This window comes from Semicossyphus pulcher, unplaced genomic scaffold (assembly GCF_022749685.1).
Source record: "Semicossyphus pulcher isolate SPU_LCO1_2020_fin unplaced genomic scaffold, fSemPul1.0.p SCAF_7, whole genome shotgun sequence".
Classification (NCBI taxonomy): domain Eukaryota; kingdom Metazoa; phylum Chordata; class Actinopteri; order Labriformes; family Labridae; genus Semicossyphus; species Semicossyphus pulcher.
Genome location: NW_027211748.1, coordinates 30100588 through 30125888, shown reverse-complemented (window position 1 = coordinate 30125888; position 25301 = coordinate 30100588). Strand labels below are relative to the sequence as shown.

General features: G+C 44.7%; 2 protein-coding genes across 2 annotated transcripts; one reads left to right on the top strand and one right to left on the bottom strand.

The window, feature by feature from the left end:
- Positions 1-979: 979 nt before the first annotated feature.
- LOC138611968 (immunoglobulin lambda-1 light chain-like) lies at positions 980-12977 on the bottom strand. Its single transcript, XM_069685247.1, has 6 exons — positions 12917-12977; positions 12520-12832; positions 3682-3725; positions 1720-2028; positions 1544-1618; positions 980-1323 (listed from the first exon to the last, which is right to left on the bottom strand). Exons 1-6 carry the CDS (start codon positions 12957-12959, stop codon positions 1175-1177), a joined length of 933 nt encoding a protein of 310 aa, XP_069541348.1. The 5' UTR covers positions 12960-12977; the 3' UTR covers positions 980-1174.
- A 3167-nt stretch (positions 12978-16144) lies between these two features.
- On the top strand, positions 16145-24475 carry vcpip1 (valosin containing protein (p97)/p47 complex interacting protein 1). Its single transcript, XM_069685123.1, has 3 exons — positions 16145-18904; positions 22012-22098; positions 22459-24475. Exons 1-3 carry the CDS (start codon positions 16264-16266, stop codon positions 23250-23252), a joined length of 3522 nt encoding a protein of 1173 aa, XP_069541224.1. The 5' UTR covers positions 16145-16263; the 3' UTR covers positions 23253-24475.
- Positions 24476-25301: the final 826 nt, after the last annotated feature.

Below are 25301 nucleotides of genomic sequence, written 5' to 3'. Positions count from 1 at the left end.
CTTGTCAAACACAATTCAACCAAAGAAACACGAAGGCCTTGAACACACACTCCTTCCACAGACGGAGTTAAACTATTACAATCGATGTCTGACCCACACACACACACACACACACACACACACACACCATATATATAATGTTACCTTCAAAGTCTCACTTTAATTTATATTGATGATGATCTTGTTATGTGTCAGATGTGTTGCTAGTGATAAGTTGTATTATTTAAGGACAGTTAGGACGATGTCATTCATTTTGTTTAACATTAGAGTTTATTGTAAGTCTCATTTCTTTTAGTTTCCTGTTTGCACTTTGAGTTTCTGAATCCAAAAAAGAAACATGAACACCAAGTGTAAACTCTGAGGTGAACCTTTGAAATCTGAGAAATATCCATAAATAACCTCCACAGACGCGGTCTCCAGGTGGGTCGTCACTGTTTGTCTTTGGGCTCAGTGAGAAAAAGGCTTCCTGAGTGTGTTCAGCAGCAGACATGAATCTGCCTCAGTGGTTATTAGGACTCATAAAAAACTGTTTGCAGCTAATCGACACTTCCTTCCTGCAGCAGACGGGCTGTGTGGGTTTCTGCTCTGCAGCTTTCTCACCGTTAGCTGAGGTTATTCACATCAAAAACAGGATGACAGTTTAAACCATGGACTCTGGTTAAAGCATCATTCCAGGAACTTGAGTTTGATTTCCGAGCTCAGCACAAACTGTCTCAGCTTTTTATAATCTGTGAGAGAAACATTTCAAACTGTGAACTCAGAGCTGAGAAGCTGAAATAAAAAGACATGTTCAACCTGCAGTCTGCTCTTAATCTGTTTAAAGACCTCACACTAATTATTGTAGTGATAATTATTTTAGTTTGTTTTGTTGTATTGATTCTGTAAGTGTCAGAGTTTAATGACTGATCCCAACATGTAACATAAAACAACATATTAGAACATGTGGGAAAAGATCAAAGCGTGCAACATCAACAGACACAACAAGTTTATTGAGAAAGTTACAGAGAATAAAAAAAAACCTGCTGCACTCTGAATATTGTATTAAAAAGAAACACAAGCAGATCAATCATCTATTATACAAATAAGACTTTTTTTACATGTTTAACTGCTGATGAAGCTTTAAATGAGGTGAATTGATGAGATTTGATTGTGAGAAAGGTCGAGCAGAAAACAGTCAGTCAGCATGTGTGCTGTTGATGGACGGTCCCTTGTTTGTGAGGCTCCTCAGCAGACAGAGTCCACAGCAGTACACCAGACTCTTCACTATCAGCACCGTGTACAGCAGCACGAGCAGCTTCACCCTGCACTGAGACTGGAAGGACACTGACACACACGCAGACGGACAGGTCATTCATCTCTTTGTGCAAATTCAGTCTCTGTTTACATTTTATTATAATATGATCAGATTTCATCATTAGAATTAGCAGTTTAACTATTTATCAAGTTGTTAAAGCTGACTAAACTAGATGTCTTCCTCTGCTGCTTTGCTGAACATCACAGAACATTGGAGCTGTTCATGCAGAGAGGCAGAAGGTGATCTTACAGTCAGCCTGCTGCACAGCCAGCAGGTCTACCGGCTCTCTCTCTGGAGGACAGGAGGCTGCAGGAGCTGGAACCTCTGTTAAAGACAAGGAGTCCAAAAGAAATGTCAGTCCTCTGCTCCAGCGTCTCCACATGAAGCTGAATCACTGCTGAACACAGACACCAAGCCTTCCTTACCTTGTTCTCTTTGGGCCTCCACTGTGCCCCCCTGGTGCCGCACGGAGCAGAGGTATTTATATGTGCTGTTCTCTCTCTGATGGATCAGCAAGATGGCGGCAGTGCGTCCAGACTCTCTGAGCTCCAGCTGCTCTCCCTCAGCAGGGGGCAGCTCCTCCAGAGGACCGTCCTCCGCTCGTCTTCTCCAGGAGATCTGGACCAGAGGAGGAAACATGGCTGAGGCCACACACAGCAGGGAGCTCTTCCCCTCCAGCTGGGCTGTGGGTGCTGCCGGGTACACGCTCACCACGGGCTTCACTACCTGCTCGTCTGAAGCAGCACACACACACACACACACACACACACACACACACACACACACACAGCACTAAGGTCAGCACATAAACTGTGTTCACCTGCATATCAAACAGTTATCTGCTGATGTCATTATACAGGTAACACATACACATGAAACACAATTGTCATTGTCATTATTACAATATGAACAGCTCGTTATATAAACTCTAACATGTACTCAACTATAAGCACTGAAAAAAACTGATTCTGAATCATTTTTAATAAAAATACAATAAATAAATTAACATGAGAAGTTCAGATTTATTAAAGACAGACAGGAACAAAATAACAATATAACACAATCAGCTAATATACCTTTATACAATATAAAATACTTTGTATTAATGTTAATGTAATTATTATAAGTTACATATTTACATTCACACTAAATACAATCAGCATTTTAACAACATTATGTATAACTTATTATAGATTTATGATCATGTAATTTACTCTCATTGTTGAAGAATCAAATCAATAAAACAATAAGTTAAAAGTGTTTTTAATCACAATTTAAAATTTAGACTCAAAACTTCAATGAAAGTTTGGATGTCAAATAATAAAAAATACAGATATTATATAAGATAAAATATTATTGATCCCAGAGCAGAAGAACCAAATATTATAATAATATATAATAAATATAATATTGTATGTATTGTTAAAGAATCTAATGTGTGTAAGAACTAATATAAAATCTAATTTACTATCCAACATATATTTACTGTTCTATATATTTAAGATACAAACATGTTTCTGTTTGAGCCGTTAAACATCATCCTGTTAATTAAATAATAAAATACACATTGGAATACATTAACAGTAAAAGTATAGTAATATTATATTAAATATCTTTCTGGCTAATTATATCAATAAATCTTCCACTTAAAGACGCATGCACGATCATATGAGACACAATTGTCATGAGGTTCATTTTAATGATTAAACCTGATTAAATATTTAAAGTTATATGGTTTTAAAAATATAATAAACTGATAGATTTCAAAGTTTGTAATTTCATACATAATCTTGTTTTCACAAAACAAGCTGAGTTACTGAGATGATCAAACACAGTTTATTTGTAACATTATATATATTAACTTTACACACTGCCTTATACTGTTCATTGGTAAATAACTCTTATGTATTTAACTCTTTTGCATCTTTTTTTGTATTTAACTTTATTCTGCCAATTCTATTTAATTCTGGCATTCATATTTAAATCCCCGTAGATCCACTTCTCAGCATTTCATCTTTGTCTCTTATTGTTTTGTATATAGAATGCACATGTTGGACATTTTTCTGACTTCTATTCTATGCCATATATTTCCCTTTGCTGTCTCTGTGTCAGAGCGACTGTAACAAAGTGGGGATTAATAAAGTATTTCTGATTGTGATGAAACCTTTTCTTTTAAACTCAGGTTCATCCAGTGCAGAAATGTAGAATAACTTTAGATGTGAATTTAAATTTAAATCGATATTTTAAGGGATCATGAACCTTTTTAATGTTAGCACAGCTGTGTGGCTGAATTGTCTGCTAAATATGAAAACAACAACAACATGTAAAGACTGAAACACAGAAAATAATAAAATAAAAAAACTGAAGTTATGAATGTTTGTTCTTACCTGTTACAATCAGTTTAGTTCCAGAGCCAAAGATGAAGTAGTTTCTTCCCACAGTGAAACAGACTGATACAAAAACCTGTGTGCTGCTCAAAGTGTCTGCTGACATGAACGAGTCCAAATGATGAAGCAGGATCATATTTCAGCTCTGTGATGTGTTTTTATCTGATGTAAGACACTTTATTTACTGTGCAATATATATTATCTACTGTGCAACATTTTAATGTGCAATTTACACACATTGTTTGACTTGATGCATGTTTATATGTTACTGTGGTGCCTGAATGTCGCTCACTTAAGGTGAAGCATTCCTTAACTTTATTGTACATTGTATAAAGACAATAAAGGTTTTCTATTGTTCTTTATTCTATTGTAAAGTTCACATCAACATGACTGTCTCTTCTGTTAGTGTCTCTTTAGACACCAGCAGTGTTGCTCTGTGGAAGCTAATGTCTGTCTGTCCACGACTTTAGTCCACATGGATCGGACCTGGACCAGAGGATGGACGGATCTGTACACATTCTTGGTCCCCTGAGGATTCATTCATTCATTCATTCATTCATTGGTTCACTGTGTGGATTCTAACGTTTCCTTTAGCGCCACCAGCAGGTCAGTGTTTTCAGCTCAGAGTGAAATATCTCAGCTGTTGGATGGATGAACGTTTAGGGCCCTATCTTCCACCCGGTGCAGTCGTCATTTTTACGCCCAGCGCCCACGTTGTGTAAACAGCAAGTGATCTTGCGCCACTGTTAGTGCCTATGGGTGTGTTGGTTTTGATATGAGGTGTGGTCTGGCAAACGGGTGGTGCGTTGCTATCTTGAGGACGCAGAAAGCGACTGCACCTTAGACCAATAAAACCTGGTCTAAAGTCTAAAGTCTATGGCGCAGTCTGTGTTTGCTATTTAGAGGGCACATTATGGACGTACATCAGCCAGTTTACAACACGAGTCTGCTTGTCACTCACACGGGGACGCTCAGCAGCGCTTCTACTCATCAGGAAAAAGTGTTTTCACAGATACAGTGAAAAATCCTTGTTTAAAGGACAGACTGCAAGCTTTGGTTTCCCTCATCTTCTTAAATCATGATGCTGCTTTCGGTTTGTGACTGATCTGTTGAGAAGTGCAGGAAGACGTGGACAAGCTCACCACTGCCTCCACACACACACCTGCTTCACCTCCACACACACCTGCTTCACCTCAGGGAGATTCCTGCTCGAGCCACGCACGGGCCAAAAACTACAGAATACGTCACAAAGGTCTCCATACTGCACGCTCATTCAGACGCACACTCTCTATAATACAGCGGAAACCGAGACACACTCACACACAACTGGGAGGTACATTTATTACAATCCTCAAACATAACTCCCTGTGGCACCGACAATCGTGCCCACAGATATTAAGACACTGTCCAGTGCCGATTACGCACTCAGGAGACAACACAGCCATGTGATCCAGCAGCAACAATAAGTAAATAAACATTTAATGCCGACCTTTCTTTGATGGTCAGCACACAGAACTTTAATAAACATAACATCCTGTCCGTCTGGAGACTCAAATCATTAATGCTGTGCCTCGTGTGTAAATGTACACAGCGTGCCTCTCTTCACGTTCGTTTCTGATGGGCAGTGGGATCGCTTCAGTGGCTTTTGTAGTGTTAGGTTAATACATGGGGGGGAACCTTTGTGATGTTGTTGGGTGTTGCTGGGGGGAACTTAAATAAAGGAACTAAGTAGCATGCTGCCGTGCTTCTATACTGCTTCAGATTAGGTGATATTGTACCCATAAACGATATAACATGGTGTCAGAAGTGGGATGCTAAAATCTCAAACAACAGAAATTGAATATGTACCGGCCTGGATAGTTCTGATCTAAGTGAAGTGTCTCCTGACGATCGATAAACTTGAAGCTCAGCTCGTGAACACATACGGCAGCAAAATGAATCAATTCCAAGTCTCTCCACCGGAAAGGTTTACGTTCAAGGCAGACGACAAAATGGATAGAACGTTTTGAAAGATTTCGCATCGCGTCCGGATTGGAAACGCAAGCGGATGAAAATCAAGTGAATGCACTTATTAAAACGATGGGAGAGGAAGCTGAGGATATACTGGTTTCCTTTCACCTAAGCCCTCCTGGAGTACGATGCCGTTAAAATAAAACTGGATGCTCACTTCATAGCGCGTCGTAACGTGATTTTCCAGAGGGCAAAGTTCAACCAGCGGCAGCAAGAGTTGGGTGAGTCTATGGACAGCTTTATTACGGCGCTGCATTGCCTTGCTGAACACTGTGGATACGGAGTTCTGCATGATGAAATGGTGAGAGATAGACTTGTGGTGGGTCTGAGAGAAAAACGCCTGTCAGAACAATTACAAATGGATCCAGAACTGACATTAGAGAGAGCGGTAACAAAAGCTCCACAAAGTGAGCAGGTCAAGAAGCAGCAAGAAATGCTAAAGTCTGACTTTAAAACGGACATCACCAACACGCAGCTCGACAGCGTGCACACATGAAAGCCCAGCTCCTTTAATGCACACCAAGCTGCTGGACAGACAGACATTCAAGAAAACACAACAGGAAAGACACACACATTGCAAAAGGTGCAGAGACACAAGAGGACATAGTCTGCAACAATGTCCAGTGAGGGAGGCAGCTTGCTTCACTGCAGAAAAAAGGGACACTTTGCGAGAGTGTGCAAAGCATAGACTGTATAAAAAGATGGCCGACATGACAGCTCCCTGAAAGTGAAGCCAAACCCTCTCTGTCGCCCCCTGCTGACTGGCTGCAGTATAGGTCATAAAGCCCGCCTCCTCCATGTTAACAGATGGGACATGAGTCAAACTATAAAATCAAAGTACTCGTCAAATACATTTTTCTCCAACATGGTTTCTGTCATTATAGTTAGTTCTTATCCTGCTGATTTATGTCCAAGTGTTCATTTTTTAATTAGTTATTTGACCCTAGCCTAGCGCCCATCACAGGGGCTATTTTGGCATCAATTTTGTACAATGGGAGCAGATGGAGACGCGTTGTCCATCTATATATACAGTCATTGGTGCAAAGCTAGAAAAATGCACCATAGTAACCATAGCTACAGAGACTGAGGATGAAGATAGTGACATCGTGTTTCTGGGCTCTCTGTCAGCTGATGTAAAGGGCAGTCCATGGATGACAGACATTAATGTGGAAAAATGCAATGCAGTGTTCAAATCTGACACTGGGGCAGATGTGACTGCAGTCCCAGAAACACTGTACACCCAGCGCCAGTTTGGCAGGCTGGTGAGACCAACAAAGGTTCTGCTGGGGCCAGGAGGGACGCCTCTGAAGGTGAAAGGCAAGTTCAGTGCTACTCTTAGCAAAAACAATAAGAGCACCAAGCAGGACGTTTATGTTGTGGAGGGGCTGTGCACGCCACTTCTTAGTGGGCTGGCTGCCATAGCACTGCAGTTGGTTGCCAGGTTGGATGACCTCAGCCTGGACTCCAAAGAGACGGTAAAACATGAGTTCCCAAAACGTTCTGATGGAATAGGAAAGATGGAGGGTGAGTACAACATTGTACTGAAGCCAGGGGCACAGCCTCTTTCCCTCTCAACGCCCAGATGCATCTCTCGCCCTCTCCTACCAAAGGTTAAAGAGGAGCTAAAACGTATGGAGCAGCAAGGAGTTATCTCAAAAGTGGAGGAGCCCACAGAGTGGTGTGCACCTATGGTGGTGGTGTCCAGGCGCACTGGCAGGTTGAGAATATGCACCGACCTCACTGAATCGAACAAATCAGTGAGAAACATCCACTCCCCTCAGTCGAACACACCTTGGGACAGCTTGCTGGGGCCAAAGTCTTTTCGAAGCTAGATGCCAACGCAGGATTTTGGCAGATTCCACTGTCCAAGGAGTCTTCTCTGCTAACCACCTTTATAACCCTGTTAGGGCGGTGTTGTTACAACCGTCTGGGCTTTGGAATCTCATCTGCACCAGAACATTTTCAGAAACGCATGACACGTATCCTTGAGGCTTGTTTCCTTATGTCAGATGGACGATGTTCTTATCTGGGATGCTACACAGATGGAGCATGATGAGAGGCTGCAGAGGAAACTGTCACGACTGCAGGAGGCAGGAGTGACTCTCAACAACAAGTGTGAGTTCTCGAAGAGCAGGCATCAAGGCATCAGGGGTCAGCGCAGACCCAGAGAAGGTCAGCGCTGTGAAAGCCATGACGGAGCCCAGTAATGTCAGTGAGGTGAGACGCTTTCTGGGGATGACAAATCACCTTGGGAAATTCCTTCCTCACCTGGCAGAGAAAACACGTCCTCTCAGAGACCTTCTGAAAAAGTCAAACATGTGGGCCCGGGGGTCACAACAGGAGCAGGCTTTCTCTGCTGATTCATCCTCATATGGGATGGGTGCTGTGCTTCTTCAGCGGCAGGCAGGTGCAGAGTGGAAACCTGTGGCATATGCTTCAAGAGCCCTCAGCAGCACTGAACAGCGATACGCCCAGAAAGAGGAGGCACTGGCTTCACTGTGGGCCTGAGAGAGGTCTGCAGAGTTCCTCATCAGGAAAAGCTTCCATGTTGAGACCGATCACAAGCCTCTGGCTCCTCTGCTGGGCTCAATGGGTCTCATTCATGAAACGTGAGCAGAACACATATAACACATTTAGTTAAACATGAAACGACATCGATTGTTTCAGTAGGCTACATCAGTTCATTTTAATGTCATGCTCTTGAAAATGTATACAAATAGGCTGCATTTAATTATCAGAATAAAAGAGAGCAGCTTGATTATCTTGTTTCAAGTGTTTTCCCAGGATAACCACAGACATCACTCAATACAAGATAACGCTTTAAAAGTGCCTCGCAGATTCCCGTCAAGCTGGTGTTCATTTCTTGGAGGGATGTGTTCATTTGGTTAACTGCTGTAAGTAAAGCCTCTTGATTCCTCAGGACCTCATCCGTAAGGACAGCCGGATCACCTCTTCGGGCTCGGTACCTGGGTGCAGCAGGAGCAGCGGGGGCAGAAGGTGGTGGAGCCACATCATGGGAGGAGCACTCGCCAGCTGGGAAATTATTTGAGACAACACGTTTGTTATTTGTTTTTTTTGTGTGGCTCTTTGATCATTTGAAAGAAACATTTAATAAATCTGATTTGAAAAATGTTTAATTTACGTTGGCTGCAGACGGACTTATTTGGAGCTGTATAACACAGAGCTTTAGGCGATGCAAACAAAACTGCTGTGGGCTATATGTTATCCGTATCCTTTGTTAAAATAGATGTTAAATAGCTCTACACTCGACAGCCATCACTGATTCAGATTTGATCCATTACGCACAATATAACATTTCTGGTTTCCCGTTTCCACTTCATTCAATCCGGAGAGAAAACCCCACAAATGAATCTTCTGTTTGTTTGGTGAGACTGTACGACCTAGGTTAAACTACACTGACCACGAAGCTATCAGTGATGGTTTAATGTATTACGATACAGCACTTATCACCTTACCATCTGGGTTTGATGTTGACTCCAGTGGAGGCATGTCGCTGTCTCCGTCAGGTAAAATGAAATATCTCAGCTGTTGGATGGATTAACATTTAATGTGATCACACATTCATGTTCCCCTCAGGATGAACTGGACTCTAATTTTTCTCTTCATTCATCTTGTGTGCTCTGTTTTGTTTACCATGATATTAATTTCAATTTGTGCTGCAGCTGCAAGAATAAGTTTCAAGTTCCCTTCAGTAACAAAACATGTGAGCAACAAATGAAGTGACTGTAACACACAGATGTAATCCTAGTCAGATCTGTCGTTCACTGATGATGCAGCAGTGATATTATAAACCTGAGTTTGTGCGTTTCCACAGGCGGGGATCTGTCAGCTGCAGCTGAGTGGACTTTAGTCTGGATTATGAGTTCACTTCTTTATATCTGTCTGATATCAGAGTTTGCTCTGAGTCTGTAAAATATGACCACCTGCTGTCAGAACACTTGTTCATGTTTGTGATTGGTCATATGCTGCAGACTCCGCCCCTTTATGTGAATGAGCTCACAGAAACACTTTGGTTGACTTACTGAGCGTGCTCATCAATTAGTCTGAACCCGTCGGCCTCGCTGGTCACGTGTTGTCGAGAATGAGGATTCATTCAATCCAACCAGCTCCTCACAAGGACTTTAATGAACAGCTCATCACTAAAGGTGGATGATTGTCACATGACGAGGGGAAAGGTGTTCAAAGGGGCCGCTTGGTCTGCTGGGAAAGGTATCCCAGCATGCTTTGAGCAGCCAATCAGCTGCTTGCAATTCACAATCAGTGGGAGTGGGAGAACACTTTTAACATAAACATTTTGTTTATACAGTAGCAGTTAAATAAAATATTTAGTGAAAATCTAAACTTAAACAAAAAAAACAAACTGCCCACAAAATCTTGAGCCACAATCAGAACATTAAAACAGGCAATTTCTGAGGTAACAGCAGAAACATTTTTCTGTTTTCAGGGAGCAGCATAACCACTCTATGTTCAGTACCAAATGTCCCCGTTAAAGTGAGGTGAAGCACAAAAAAAGTTCACGGCTGGCATTTACTGTGCAGGGGACTCGTCTGTAAAGTCCATGTTCATACTGCATTTCCTTTGCAGAATCTCAGTCAAAAAAAAAACAGAAAACACTTTCAGTGCAGTTTGTCAGTTCCCAGAACTTGACTTTTTTTTTACTCCTCTGCACCAAGCCAGTTACTAAGACACACAAGATTATTCACATTTTCAGATGACAAAGAAGCTCTCTTCTTCTGGACAATATGACCAGCAAGAGAAAACAACCTTTCACAGGGAACGGATGTTGCAGGTGTGGCCAAGTACTTCTGTGCATAAGAGGCCAGCCTGCTGTGTGAGCCTGCATGTTTGGACCACCACTCTAATGGACAGGACTCTGAACTGATGGTGGGCTCTGCTCTGTATCGACGCACAACGTTCTCTCTGAGTCTTCTTCTTGTTCAGAATCAGACTCAGATGAAGCTGCCTACAGGGTTAACTTTTTCTTTGGTGGCTCTGATGCTTTTTCTTCGAAAGGTTTCTCTGCAACAACCATCTGTTCCTTGACCAAGTTGGTGACTGAGGCCCACACCTCTTTCCTCTCAGCTCTGGGGATACACTTGAGGTCCTTGAATCTAGGGTCCAATGCAGTAGCAATCTTCAGATATGCAATGTTAGAATTTCCCATGCGTGTCTCCAGGTCTTTTCTGAATGTAGACTTGAACTTGGCCACATAGGCAGGGTCATCATCTGAGCTCTCCATCACCCGGGAGAGATGGCAAAAAGCAGGCAGAGCCACAGAGCATGAGACATACTTTTGTCCTCCCAAAAGTTCAGTCAAATACCTGCAACAGAAAATCAATTCCACTTCAGTCCAAATAAATTCCATTCACTGTTACACAAAAAATATCCTCTACATATTCATGCTGCATTTACATATTGACACACACACACATATAAACACACTATTTCTCTCTAACATGCACTCAGACAGGATAGTGAGAAATATGATATATAACATACCTGCAAGGCTCCAGTAGCATTTCCAACCTCTGCAGTTTGTCCATTTCAGCTGTAGCTGGCATGGCAATCTTGGTGTGTGTGGTGAGGACATCCCTCAGTGGCTGTTCGTTTCGGCGGATGCTTTTTATCATGTCCAGAGATGAATTCCATCTGGTCGGAACATCTTGCATAAGCGACTCCTTCTTTTGTCCATGTTCAACTTGTTGTTGCTCTAATTCTGCAGCATTAACTGGACTGTGTTTAAAGTGCCCCACAACTTCTCTGCACTTGGCCAGGACATTGTCAAACACACTGTTCTGCAGAGATACTGTGACAGAACGCTGGAGAGTGTGCGCGAAGCAGGGGACATGTTCAAAAGGTAGATGTCTCGCAGCAGCGATCATATTCCTTGCACTATCTGTGCTAAGTGTGGTGACTTTATTTGACACATTCCACTGCTGAGCAACTTGAATAAAGTGTCCTGCGCACGTTTCAGCATAATGTCTCTCCTCGGTTTTCATTACAGTCAGAGCATGTGAACGTGATCAATGTGAATGATCAATAAGAAGCTGAATGGTTGTCAGATGAAGCTGACGGGAGTCATGATGTCATCACGGTGGATTACGTTCGCCTGTTTTTTTTACTTGATGTATTCTCAGTTAACTCTGATGTGTTTTCATGTTTTTTCTAACCCAGTCTATGTGTCTGTTTTCTAAAGGTTTTTTTCTCTTACTTGGCTGCAAAACAAATTTTCCCCTCGGGGACAATAAAGTTGAAGTTTCCTGCATTCACTGAAGCCTGCTGACACGTGATTGGTCAAAACTACTCCGACTACAGGCCAGAACACTTCCTGTACTAAAATCCGGTGGTGCGCCTGATTCTACATTTTGATGTAGCGTTTGATTTGTACACGAGACGAGTAGAGAGCATGTTGTGTTTTGTATGAGCAGGCCTTGAGCTGAGCTGTGACATCATTAAGTTTCCATCAGCGTTGTGACTTTGATCCAGCCGCACATCTATTTGATCTTTTGACCTGGATGATGTTTGTATGAGTTTCTGACCTTTATTGTTTCTCTGTATCTTGATCATTTTGTTCTCTGTGTGGAGCAACAATAAAGCTGCTGACACAAATACACATGAATATTATATTACAGTGAAGAAGTGCTGACAGCAGGAGAGACATGAATCCATCAGTTCAGTGTGTCTGTGACTCTGGCTGAGTGAAACATGTGAACCTGGGCTGTGGTTTACTGCTCTCTTCCTGTTACTAACTCATCTGTTGGTTTTTGTTCAGGCTGCTCGCATCTTTTCTCACTGTGGGGAGCACGCTTCCAACAGGAGCAGTAGTATGAGGCTGAATGAGAGAGTGTAACGTTCTGGAGCTGCAACTCACAGACGTTCTGTTTATACACAGCTGAGAAATCATCTTCCTGAGGATGATTGAAGACTTTATGTATTTTACCAGTTGTCTTTTCAATAAGAAGAATCACTCTGAATGTTTCTGTGTCTTTCTTCTGGAGCCAGAGTACAACAGGAACATCACACTGGCCGATGCCTCCACAGCTGAAGGAGACATTTTCAGCCTCTCTCCTGGTCAGTGTTAAATCCTCCTGAATCAGCTCTGCTGCCGTGGCAAGCAGCGCTGTGGAGAAAGAGACAGACAGGTGAAGGTTGGCGTTTGATACAGGTAGAGTCTGTGGGCTCCTGATTGGCTGGAAACACTCACCTGAACACAGACAGCACAGGGCAGCAGCTGGGAGGAGACGCATCTTGTGCAGCGGTGTTTCCTCTGGGGAACCTGAGGAGAAGTGGCGCTCTGATGCTGCTGAGGCCGAACGAGGACGAGCTGTGAGATCAGACGAGGGTCACGTGGTTTCTAACAGGACCTCAGAACTCCCATCAGCCCCTGCGGCGGACAGATAAGGCCGCTGCTGCTGACTGACGGCTCGGCTGAAGCTGTCGTGGGGTACACAGCACACAGTCAGCACAAAGATAATAACATTCATCATAATAACTTTCTTTGTTTAGTATTGCTGCTTTCCATAAAACAACAGTTCAGCCTCTATTGAAGGGTGTAAAATCACTACAGCTTCATTAGAATAAAGAGAAATAACACACTGGGCTCAATTTAAACACAATGATGGATTCAAGGCGAGAACATGCTGTATAGTTGTTCATGTTTACTATAGAAAGAATGAAAAGCTTCTATTTTGTTGTGCAGTTTGTCAAACTGAGACCTTCATTCTCCCAAACTCTGCTCTTCAAACGTCTCATGCTGAAGAAGAAGACGAGGGTTAGTGTCAGATGGGATCATTTATTACTGCCTCTATATATCTTTGTTGTATTATCAGTATTTGAATGTTTTCTCTGATTGATTCGGATGAAGAAGAACATGTTGCATTAAACATGTCTGATGTTACATGTGTGTTTGTGTGTCAGCTCGCTGTCACATCATCAGGTAAGCTCTCCCGTCATGGCTGAGTGATAGATCAGTTCAATTCAGTTTTTATTGCAGTTCATTTTCAACAAAAGTTTTAATTCTGAGGAGTTAACTGAAAGGGTGTCGGCAGAACAAAATCATAATCGTCACAAAAACAAGGACATGGCAGCAGCAATGCAGATATATTAGTATTATCATTTTGGCCATCACTGGCATTAACATACTTACATTAACTTACATTTTCCAACGTGTGTCGCATGATGCAATTGTTCTTATGAAGTGTTTTGAGCCTGATCAGTGTGCTGCACGTTTTGATGTTTCAGGTATTCCACAGGTTCATCCCCCTGACTGATGATTTTTAACATTTGTTCATGTCTTTCCTTTTTCAGATCAGATGTTTTGTATTTGTATTTTGTATTTGATTTATATGTGTTTCCCCATACCTCCACACAGTAAGTCATGTATGGGACTATGAGTGAGTAGTGCAGTGTGTGCAATGTTTTCTGACTTAGGATATGTTGAGCTTTGTACAGTATTGCAATAGATTTAGACATTTTGGCTTTTATATTATTATATGTCAAGTATTACTCCTAAAAAATGTTGCCTCAAGTACTGTATAAATTTCCACTTCATCAACTCTAATTTTCCTGTGAGAGTTTGTTGCTTGATTTCGAAATATTATACATTTGTTTTTTCCAAGGTGAAGAGAGATTTTTAACGTCAAACCATTTGTTTATTATCTGTAGTTCTTTGTCCAAAGTATCCAGAAGTTGTTTTAAATGTTTCCTGCTGCAAAATAAAGTTCTATCATCAGCAAGTAAAATACACTTCAATGACCTCAAAACCAAACAAATGTCATTGATATACAAAATGAACACATTGAATTTAGATTTGAATTTGCAGCTGGAGCCGACAGAAAGCATCACAGAGAAAGACCACCACCATGTGGTTAGTGAGAGGAACTGCAGAGAGACACAGCAGACCCGGTTATATCGACCTACCTACCTACTTATCTACCTACTTATCCATCTATCTATCTATCTATCTATCTATCTATCTATCTTTCACCAACTCAAAGAGTTCCACAATTTAACTGAAACTGGACTTTCGTTGCTAAGCAACCCAAACATTCTGCTTCACTCTGTAGCTGTGTCCCAGTTCAGGGGCTGCATCCTTTGAAGAACGTATTTGAAGGCCGATTGCGTCACAGCGGCGCGTCGAAGGCTGTCCTATTTAGAAGAATCCTTCAGATGCGTCCTCCTTTTCCCGGGCCCCGACGGATCCATCGGGTGCATCCCAAGATTTATTGCCAACAATTCAAACAAGATGGCGGACTCTCAGGAATACACTTTAAATGTTTTTGGTTTCAACTCCAATACCAAAAGATGCAAATGTAATAAAAAAAACAAAAGGGGCCTTGATATGAATTATCTTTAAAACAATAGGTTAAGTTACGTGACGTTAGTTAGTACGCTAGCTACGTGTTGCTAGGCGACAGGAGCAGCGTTTGGTGACGCAAGTGTAAGGGCGGGAACAGCTGGTGACACAAACAGGAAGTCCTCCATCGACCGGACCGTCTCATTTCAGTTCGGCTTTAATGATCTACGCAGGCTATGAATGACTCATCTTTATGTTTTTATTCATTTAATTTATGTGAATGCTTTAATTTATCATCAACCAGTAAAATCAAAGTCTGTCGAGTGATGATATTCAGTACAACATCACTCCCTCTCAAGTGATACACATAGCTGTGATACACAAAGTGAAAAGTCCCGGTGATGCTTCTCTGTATTGCCACTCATGGAATGCCACTTATCCAATCAGATTACTTGGTTTGTTTGAAAATATCTAACTTTTTAATAATCAGTGACCAAATATTTCAGTGCTTTAATGATGAAGAATCTTGCATATTTATTTTTTGCAGTATTTTCATAAATACACATACAGTAAATGATCATTAAAAAAAAAAAAAAAAACTTGATGTAATCTAAACACAATGTACATTTATATCTAAGTGTAACTATATTCAAAAACTTTAAATATATATATATATATGTGCGCATGTACCGTCAGAATATTGCTACATTTGTCTGAATTATAAAATCTAGAAGAGGTACTAAATAAAAAGCCACTCGGGAGCCGAAAGATCCGGCTCTTACTGCTGAGTTGAGTCAAGTGATCCGTCTCACTGAAAAGAGCGTAAATTCCCATCTCCACAACAATACGTCGCTGCGCCGTGTTGCATGCTGGTCAATGTAGTAACTTGCGCATCATCATAACGGATTTTAACCATTTACCAAAGCTTGCGTCTTAAGGTCGATACTTCTTCGTCTTTCGTCAAGTGATATTGAAAAAAACAAAGGATAAAATGTTGTTTTTCGTGTTCCCGTGAGTGAATATTCGAAAGTAAATACACAGCACAACTACAAGTACCACATCCTTACGTCATTACGTAGTTACGTTTAGCAACGGCCAGTTGCTAAAGAAAAAAACAGCCGCTTCCGTGTTGTTCTTGTGTTATTCTGGCAAATAAGTCTCGTTAGCAGAGTCGGAGCTCGTCTGACAGCCTCGCCGGATCGAGACTATCATGATTTTGTGAAGCTGATACACAGTTTCAGCTTTTTTCACCGGAAATGTCGCTGCTGCAGAGCTCAAAGAAAAAAGACAAGCGTATTTTGTCTGGTACCTGCCCAGACCCGAAATGTCAGGCGAGGCTATTCTTCCCTGCTTACGGCTCCATTAGCATCGAGTGCACGGAGTGTGGCCAACGGCACGAGCAGAAAAACCTGTTAAATGTCGAGGAAGTGACCGACCCAGATGTTGTGCTTCACAATCTGCTCAGGAACGCCCTGCTCGGCGTCACCGGGGCCCCGAAGAAAGGGACGGAGCTGGTGAAAGTGATGGGGCTGTCTAACTACCACTGCAAGCTGCTGTCCCCGGTCCTCACCCGGTACGGAATGGATAAACAAACCGGGAAAGCCAAGCTGCTGAGGGAAATGAACCAAGGAGAGATGTTTGACTGCTCACTTCTGGGAGACAGAGCTTTCCTGATCGAGCCGGACCATGTTTCCACCATGGGCTATGGCAAGGACAGGTCAGGAAGCCTCATATACCTCCATGACACTCTGGAGGAGGTAAAGAAGGCCAACAGCAACAGGGAATGTCTCATCCCAGTGCATGTGGACGGGGACGGGCACTGCCTGGTCCACGCTGTGTCCAGAGCACTGGTGGGCAGAGAACTGTTCTGGCACGCCCTGAGAGAAAACCTGAAACAGAACTTCAAGCAGAACCTGGACCGCTACAAGGCCCTCTTTCAGGATTTTATTGATGCTGCTGAGTGGGAGGACATCATCAACGAGTGCGACCCCCTCTTCATCCCCCCTGAAGGTGTGCCACTCGGACTGCGTAACATCCACATTTTCGGCTTAGCCAACGTCCTCCACCGACCCATAATCCTGCTGGACTCCCTGAGCGGAATGAGGAGCTCTGGGGATTATTCGGCCACCTTCCTGCCCGGGCTGGTGGCCGAGGAGCAGTGCAGGGGGAAAGATGGGAAACTCAACAAGCCCATCTGCATCGCCTGGAGCAGCTCTGGAAGGAACCACTACATCCCTCTGGTAGGAATCAAGAACAGCATTTTGCCCAAACTGCCGGCACGCCTGCTGCCAAAGGCCTGGGGAATCCCTCAGGAGCTCATCAGGAAGTACATCAAGCTGGAACCTGACGGGAGCTGCGTGATCGGCGGCGACCGCAGCTTGCAGGACAAATATCTGATGCGGCTGGTCAACGCCATGGAGGAGGTGTTCATGGAGAAGCACAGCATCCACCCGTCACTGGTGGCTGACGTGCATCAGTATGTTTACAGGCGAACCGGTGTGATCGGCATCCAGCCTGAGGAGGTGACGGAGGCAGCTAAGAAGTCTGTGATGGAGAACCGGCTGCACCGCTGCCTGATCTGTGGAGCCCTCTCTGAGCTCCACGTCCCTCCGGAGTGGCTGGTTCCAGGAGGGAAGCTCTACAACTTGGCCAAATCGACCCACGGCCAGCTGCGGCCTGACAAGAACTACAGCTTCCCCCTCAACAATGTGGTCTGCTCCTTTGACCCCCAGAGAGATGTCCTCATGCCAGATTATAAACTGAGCTCTCTCAACACCTGCAACTGGTGTCACGGCACCTCAGTCCGCCACATCCACGGCAACGGGTCGGTGGTTTACCTAGACGGGGACAGAACCAACACCCGCTCCCAGGGCGGGAAGTGTGGGTGTGGCTTCAAGCATTACTGGGAGGGAAAGGAGTACGACAACCTCCCCGAGGCCTTCCCCATCACGTTGGAGTGGGGTGGGCGGGTGGTGAGAGAGACTGTGTACTGGTTCCAGTATGAGGCTGACCCGGCTCTGAACAGCAACGTGTACGACGTGGCCATGAAGCTGGTCACCAAGCACTTCCCGGGGGAGTTTGGCAGCGAGATCCTGGTGCAGAAAGTAGTCAACACCATCCTGCATCACACAGCCAAGAAGAACCCTGACGAATACAACCCAGTGTCCATCGACGGGGCTCATGTCCAGCGTCTCACAGACACCACAGAGACCCCGCAGGTGGTGGACCCTCAGCCACCCACTAAGATCATCCTGACAGGTCAGAAGGCAAAGACGCTCCACAAAGAGGAGCTGACGATGAGCCGCGCCGAGCGCAGCATCCAGCAGAGCATCAGCGAGCAGGCCTTTGTCTCTCAGAAGAGACGGACGGACAAGCTGAAGCAGGAGCAGAAGCCCCACGGCCGGACATCTTCTCCTAGTGGGTCTCCAGAAACCTCCTCATCTTCAGCTCCGGCCACGCCCACCAAATCCTCCTCCCTCTCGTCCAACAAGGAGAAGAAGATCCGTGTGACCACCAGTGACGGCAGGCAGGCCATGCTGACCCTGCAGGTCCACACCACCTTCTCAGAGCTGCAGAGGAGCATCACTAACCAGTTTGGCGTGCCGCCGCTGCAGCAGTGCATCCGCTACGGCTTCCCGCCCAAAGAGCTGTCCCCCCCGAAGGACAGCGAGGAGAACGAGCCGGTGGCGCTGCAGCACGGGGACAGGGTGACGGTGGAGATACTGAGGGGCCCCGAGGAGCACAAGAGCCCCGCCTCTTCCATACCCCGAGCCTCCAGCTCGCACTCGGCCCTGCACTCGGTGAAGAGCGAGGACGCTGGCAGGATGAGCAGCCGGGAACTCCAGGACAGCATCGACCTTGAGATGTCCTCCCTCTGTCTCCTCGCAACTTTGATGGGTAAGAATAAAAGAGACTCCCTCGAGCCCCCCCCCATCCTCATGATACCTTTTGTAGTTTTTTTCTGAGAGCAGATTTTTAGATAAACTGAGTTAATGTCAGAAACAAGTCATCTGACCAGCTGAACTCAGGCCACAGCTAATGATTGTTTGAATGATTGATTAGTTTTTCACCGATCAGTGAAACATTAAACAGAAGCTGTCAGGTGATGTGAGGCCGAGTAGAGCTGAAAATATCTGAACACCAGCTTCAAAAACATTAATTGCATGTCTAATATTTAATTAATTTAACTGTTTAATAATCACATGACACATCTTAAGTCAAGCTCAGAACCGTCACTCGTGTCATCTTTGGCTTTGAGGTTGATGTTTCAGTTGAATGTTTTGGTTCCCCCTCTGAAGTCAGTCCGGTCGTTGCTGCTGTGTGAAACCTCCAGTTAAAGACGTCCACGATTTAGTTTAGAACATAATTTAACTTTTGATCACAGCAGGACGTCAGATCGTCCAGACTGCTTCTCCGTGTAGCTCGAGATGTTGTGATGATATTTGTTTGTTTACAGATTGTGATACCTGCGCCATCGTGTATAAAATCAATCCAGCTCCCAACTTCATTGTTGTACAGCCCGACGCAGGTTAAATCCTTTGTAACACACGGACAAAAACATCCAGAGAGTGCGTGAAGAACAACTTTATTTTAATAAATAAATAACAAAGCGGACACCTCTCTGTCTTCTGTCTGCATCAGAAAAACACGGATTTTCCAAGCTGTCACATGACGCACTTTGACCCCTAAAACACTTTCTTATCTACTTGCATTGTGAAAGAGGCGTCTGTCGAACAGGGGATATTTATTTAAGGTACATTAACCTCCCAGCAGGAACATGTTGCTCTTATTTAAACCAACAGGTCCCAAAGTTGTAAAATCCTCCAACAGCTGAGTTATTTTATTCCGCACAACGGTCAGGAGGTCAGGAGGTCAGGAGGTCAGGAGGCGGGGTGAAAAGAAGCGGCTCTCAGAGGAATGAAATACCTGAAATCAGTTCTTCTTCACTGTTTTAAAACAGTAGTTTCCTGTGGCGGCCATAATACCTCCACACTGACAGAACAGAGCAGCGGGCCGTGTAGCCTCCCTAAAAACACGAGGCCTCGAGTCCAGCATCGTATCGTGTGTTGTGATTCCCAGCCCTGATCAGGATTGATGTCCGTATGTTTCATAAGCAGATAATTCCTCAAAGCAGCTTTAAGATGGTATTGAAAATACAGTCACAGTTTGGCGTCTCAGTAGCAATCATAGATTTGATGAGGAGGTAAACAGTGTGTTGGTGAAACTATAAAGGAGATCGTGGATGTGGGGCCCCTCTCTCAGGGGCCGCCGGGCCCCAGCGCCGTCTGATGACACGTTTGCAGCGGGCCTTTTCAGGGGGAACCTGTGGGCCCGCCTGCTGCTGCCTTATTCTGCTGACACGCTCCTGCCCAGGTGTACAGCCATAACAACCTGCAGGTATCAGCTGAGCTTCTGTTTCTAATCGTTTCTGATTCTGCCCTGAATGCTACTAGACTGTGTGTGAATGTGTGTGTGTGTGTGTGTGTGTGTGTGCTCTCAGTGTGCTGACTCAGGCATCTCGACCCCTCCCCGTCTCACCTGCCAACAGGGTCAAAGGTCGCGGCTGCGTTCAGATAAACAGTTGTCGTCTGTGGATGTTCAGGAAGGTTTCATCTGCTCTCTGAGCGCTCTGCAGGCCTGACGCTGCACTTCCTGTTAGCCAGAGCTCGTATTCAATAATCCTCCCGTCTGGCTGAAACAAAACATCCGCTCAGCAGACGGCCTCTCTGAGCCTGAGACTGACGGACTGTACAGCTCAGCCTCAACGCTAAGATGCTAACATCCTGTCTGCTTTCAGTACTAACATGAAATAATCCAATCTTTAAACCTTTGCTTTGTTATCCAGTAAGACCTCTCAGATATTTCGTTGTAAACTGACTGCTGTTTGAGCCGCACTGGCTCCCTGTTTGTTTCATTGATTACCTTCAAGGCTCCTGATTATGTTTTAGACCTTTTAATCTCGTATGACCCTTTGCACAGTGTGAGACCCTCTGCAGAGGTCTTCTCTCTCTAGATGCTAAAACTAAAACAGGACAGAGATTTTACAGTCAGGGACCAACCTGCCCGAGGAAACAAGTCCGTGTCCTCCTGTAAGTCTGAGTCTAACGACTTGTTTGCTACTTTAACTTCTAAAATCTTGTTTCATCATTCAGTCTGGTGCTTTAATGCTATGGAGCACTTTGTACTTTAGTTTGGTAAGTGCTCTGCACTTTTTATTTATCATTATTTATCCTAAAAACAACTGATCACTGTAAAAACCACGGCAGCTGTCGATTAATAGCAGCATCACACCCACAGACACAGTGTAAGAAGAGGACAGGACACAGGAGGAAGTCTAACTTCTAATGTTTAGAAGAAGAAAGGATGGTGGTGGTGACGTTGAGCTGCAACTTACTTTAATCTCATTTGTGAGAATTTATTTTGGTCAGATAAAAAGAAAAGGCATACATCGCTCCCTACAAACACACCAGACTCCATTCATAAAAACAGTGATTTTACCTCTCAGACCACAGGAGCTGCTGGTGTACTTCTGCCTGGATCGGTTAGTTATTTTGTGTTACTGTGTGACTTTGTGTCATAATAAGTGAGTTAAGATCAAACACCGTTGTGTTTGTGTAACACACTTGTACAATGATACCAAACGACCGATGCAGCAGCTGCTGTGTTCTGTGAGGTTAAAAACACTGTTTGTCTGGTGTGTTTGAAGACGGCGATGTAACGTCTGTTTGTCTTCCTTTGTAACAAAAATTTACAAGAGGTAGAACAAAATAATATAATCCCAAACATTTAAAGTATCCTGTTTTAAGAGCACAGTTTAAAACTATATTTTACCACCATTTAAACACCAAAGTTACACAACAACACAAAGAATATCAGATGTCGAGGCAGCTGGGTACAAAAGAAACACACCCTTTAAGACAATTTAAATTCTCCTCGACATTAAACTTCCTTCCAGGTGGATGTTGGTAATAATTCACAATAACATGCTTCTCTGTCTGCTCCAGGTGAGGACGTTTGGTCGTACGCGAAGAAGCTGCCGCACTTATTCCAGCAGGGAGGGGTCTTCTACAACATTGTGAAGAAAGACATGGGTACGTCTCTTTTCTCTGGTTCAAACAGGACTGTTTCAGCAGGATAACGGCCTGAATTAGTTAAGAACAAGGACCTGGGTACAAACGAGGAGGAGAGGGAGAAAAGGGAAAGCCCTGCTCTCTAAACATTATTCTTAAATGTGTCTTTTTGTGTCTTTATCTGCACCTGAAGGTTTGTCATTGGTAAAATAAAAAAACATCGTAGGACTCAAAAGAGGATTGTTTGGAGGATTGTTTCTTTACTATTAGTGTTGTATCGGAGTTTAAAATCCTGTACTGTGACGACCCTGGTGGGATCAGGTGTCTGCAGATTGTTCCTGAACGATTCTGATTTTAGTCTTTGATGCTCTTCTCCGTCAGGTCTGATGGACGGGAAGCACTGCACGCTGCCTCACCTGACGGGGAAGACGTTTGTGTACAACGCAGCAGAGGAGCGTCTGGAGCTCTGCGTAGACGCCGCCGGTCACTTCCCTGTCGGCCCTGATGTGGAGGAGCTGGTGAAGGAGGCTCTGGTCCAGCTGCGCTCGGAGGCGGCCTCCAGGGGCAGCAGAGAGGGGAGTCCCTCCCATGGCCTGCTGCGCCTGGGCAGCGGCGGCGTCGTCAGAAAGAAGGAGCAGCTGCAGAACGTCACCGCCTTCCAGGGTAAAGGTCACTCTCTGGGCAGCGCCGGGGGCTCCTCCCCTCCAGAGCACCGGCCTATCACGCGCCAGCACAGCAGCGGTGTGGACCTGAGCGCCAGCGTGTCCCGAGGCCCCCCCGACCTGTCGGACATCCCCGAGGACACCACTAGAGAGCTGGTCCGCATGGCCCCGGGCTTCGTCACCATGAAGGACGGCCGCGGCCTGGACCCCAGCCTGATGGAGCAGCAGCGCAGGAAGCTGCAGGAGATGGTCTCCTCCATCCAGGCCTCCATGGAGCGCCACCTGAGAGAGCAGCAGAGCGTTGCTGCCGCAGGGGGCGGGGCCAGCCAGGAGCGGACAGGCGGGACTAAGACGGGCGCGAGCCAACCGACGTCTACGACCGCCCATGAACCTCCAGCTGCAGCAGGCGCGACGGGGGGCGGAAAACCGGACGTGAAAGCGGAGGAACCGGAGGAGATGGAGAGTCAGGACGCCGGGCAGAGCAACGCCACCGAGCCCATGGATCACTCCTGATCACTCCTGGCCCCCAGCACTGCTCCGCCCCGCCCGCCTCGCAGGCACCTCTGGGTCACAGCGCCTCAGGTGGATCCTCAAGCTTCGGTCTTCATCGTGTTTCGTTGTCTTTACTGCATGACTACAGAGCGAGCCGAGCGCCCTCCGCTCCCTGCAGACTGAGGTCAGGCGATATATTGTGACACGCTGTCTGCGATACATCATCACACGACATCTCTGGTCTGTTGCAGCACTGAGGCTGTTGCTGTGTGTGTTTTAAACTCTTTGCACTTTGCTGCACACTCTGATCTCAGCGGTCCTCACAAACTCTGAAACCTCACAATGCAGTAAATGATAAACACAACATATGATTGATGCTTTGACTAATTAATTTGCCTTCTAAGATAAGTTTTTCTCCTCACTTGATGATGTATCGTTAACATCAGTCTTGCAATATATCGCGCAGTCGCCTGCTAGGTGACAGGATTGTATCTTTAGCTCTGTGATCCTGTCTCATCCTCTCGTGAGGCATGGCTCAGATTCATGCGTGAGACGCATTCCTGTAGATAGAAGAATCCTCTGAGTCTTAATCTGCCACCAGGGGGAGAGCTGCTGGTCGCCGGCAGCGGATCGTCCTGCAAACATGCTTCCGTCAAAAAGTGTGCGCTCTGAAAGGTGCACCAGCCTCTGTACGCATCAACGCCTTCATCGCCCAAAATCTGCTCGTCCACCTTCCGTCTGAGGAGCGCCGGGAGACCTCTGGATCTGTGTTTGCTTGACTGCCTGACTTGATCTGTAATTTAGTTTTTTAAGGCCATCAGTTAAAGTTCACATCTAATGTTTTTGTTTTCCAAAACTCAGCGTGTCAGAGTAATGTGAAGCAGCTTCAGACCAACCTGTGCCCCCTGCAGGCAACGAGAGAAACCTCCTGACATGTTTGCCACCTGCAGGTACGCAGTGATAGAGTTTTATTACTGGTTTTAGGTTTAAAGCTGCAGACAGACCTAAACCAAGCTAGCTCCAGTCTCGTCTGATCATTTGTGTTTACCCACGTTTAAACACAAGCCATGAAAATTCTCGCTTTAGTCTCTGGGTTCCAGCTCCATCCAGCTTGGTTAATCAAACCTTTTTCCCAAGGTATCAATGTCCTTTAGGTCCTAAAAGTTTTACAATCGCTCCAGTAGACGTGTTCATCCTGCAGCAGTGAAACAGGCTGTAATGGCTGCAACATAATCCTTGATGGGTCAAAGGTCATCCACTAAAAGTTCTTGTTTCCACTGACAGGCTCAGATTGTTATTCTAAGTGTGTGACAACATGACAGAAAGGATCCCTACAGAGATAGACCTTTTTGTTACAGAGGAAGATGATTGTTTTAACCACACACAGACGTTACATCGCTCTCTGCACACACACCAGACTCCATTCATAAAAACACTGATTTTACCTCAGAACACAGGAGCTGCTGGTCCATCACTGACTTGATCTGTTAGTTTATTTCTTCTTTCATTGTGAGACTTTGGTGTTTTAAATTTAAAATTTAGATTCAGCAGAATATCTGTGCAACATAAACTAACCAAATGAGGCAGCAGCAGCTCCGGAGTCCTGTGAGCTAAAATCAGTGTTTTTATGAATGGAGTCTGGTGTGTGTGCAGAGAGCGATGTAACGTCTGTGTGTGGTTAAAACAATCATCTTCCTCTGTAACAAAAAGGTCGATCTCTGTAGGGATCCTTTCTGTCATGTTGTTAGAATAACAATCTGAGCTTGAAGAAATCTACTGGAGCGATTCCAAAAACTTTTATGTCATTTACAAAAAAAATAGGGCCCAGATTTAAAGTACCAGAATTCTCCTGTGAGGTGCAGTCACATCAGCCCTCCATTGAACTAAACTGAAAAAGAGACCCTGACCACAAACTGTAAGTGGCTGTTATGTTGGAGTAAACATGGTGACGTGACCGAGCCTTTACTGCCCGTGCTCCACGTTCCAATCCTCCCGTTAAAACACAAAACACGGCCAAAGATAACCAGGATCTGCTTTAGAGTCTAAAATCACTTCTAACGTAAGGTAAAG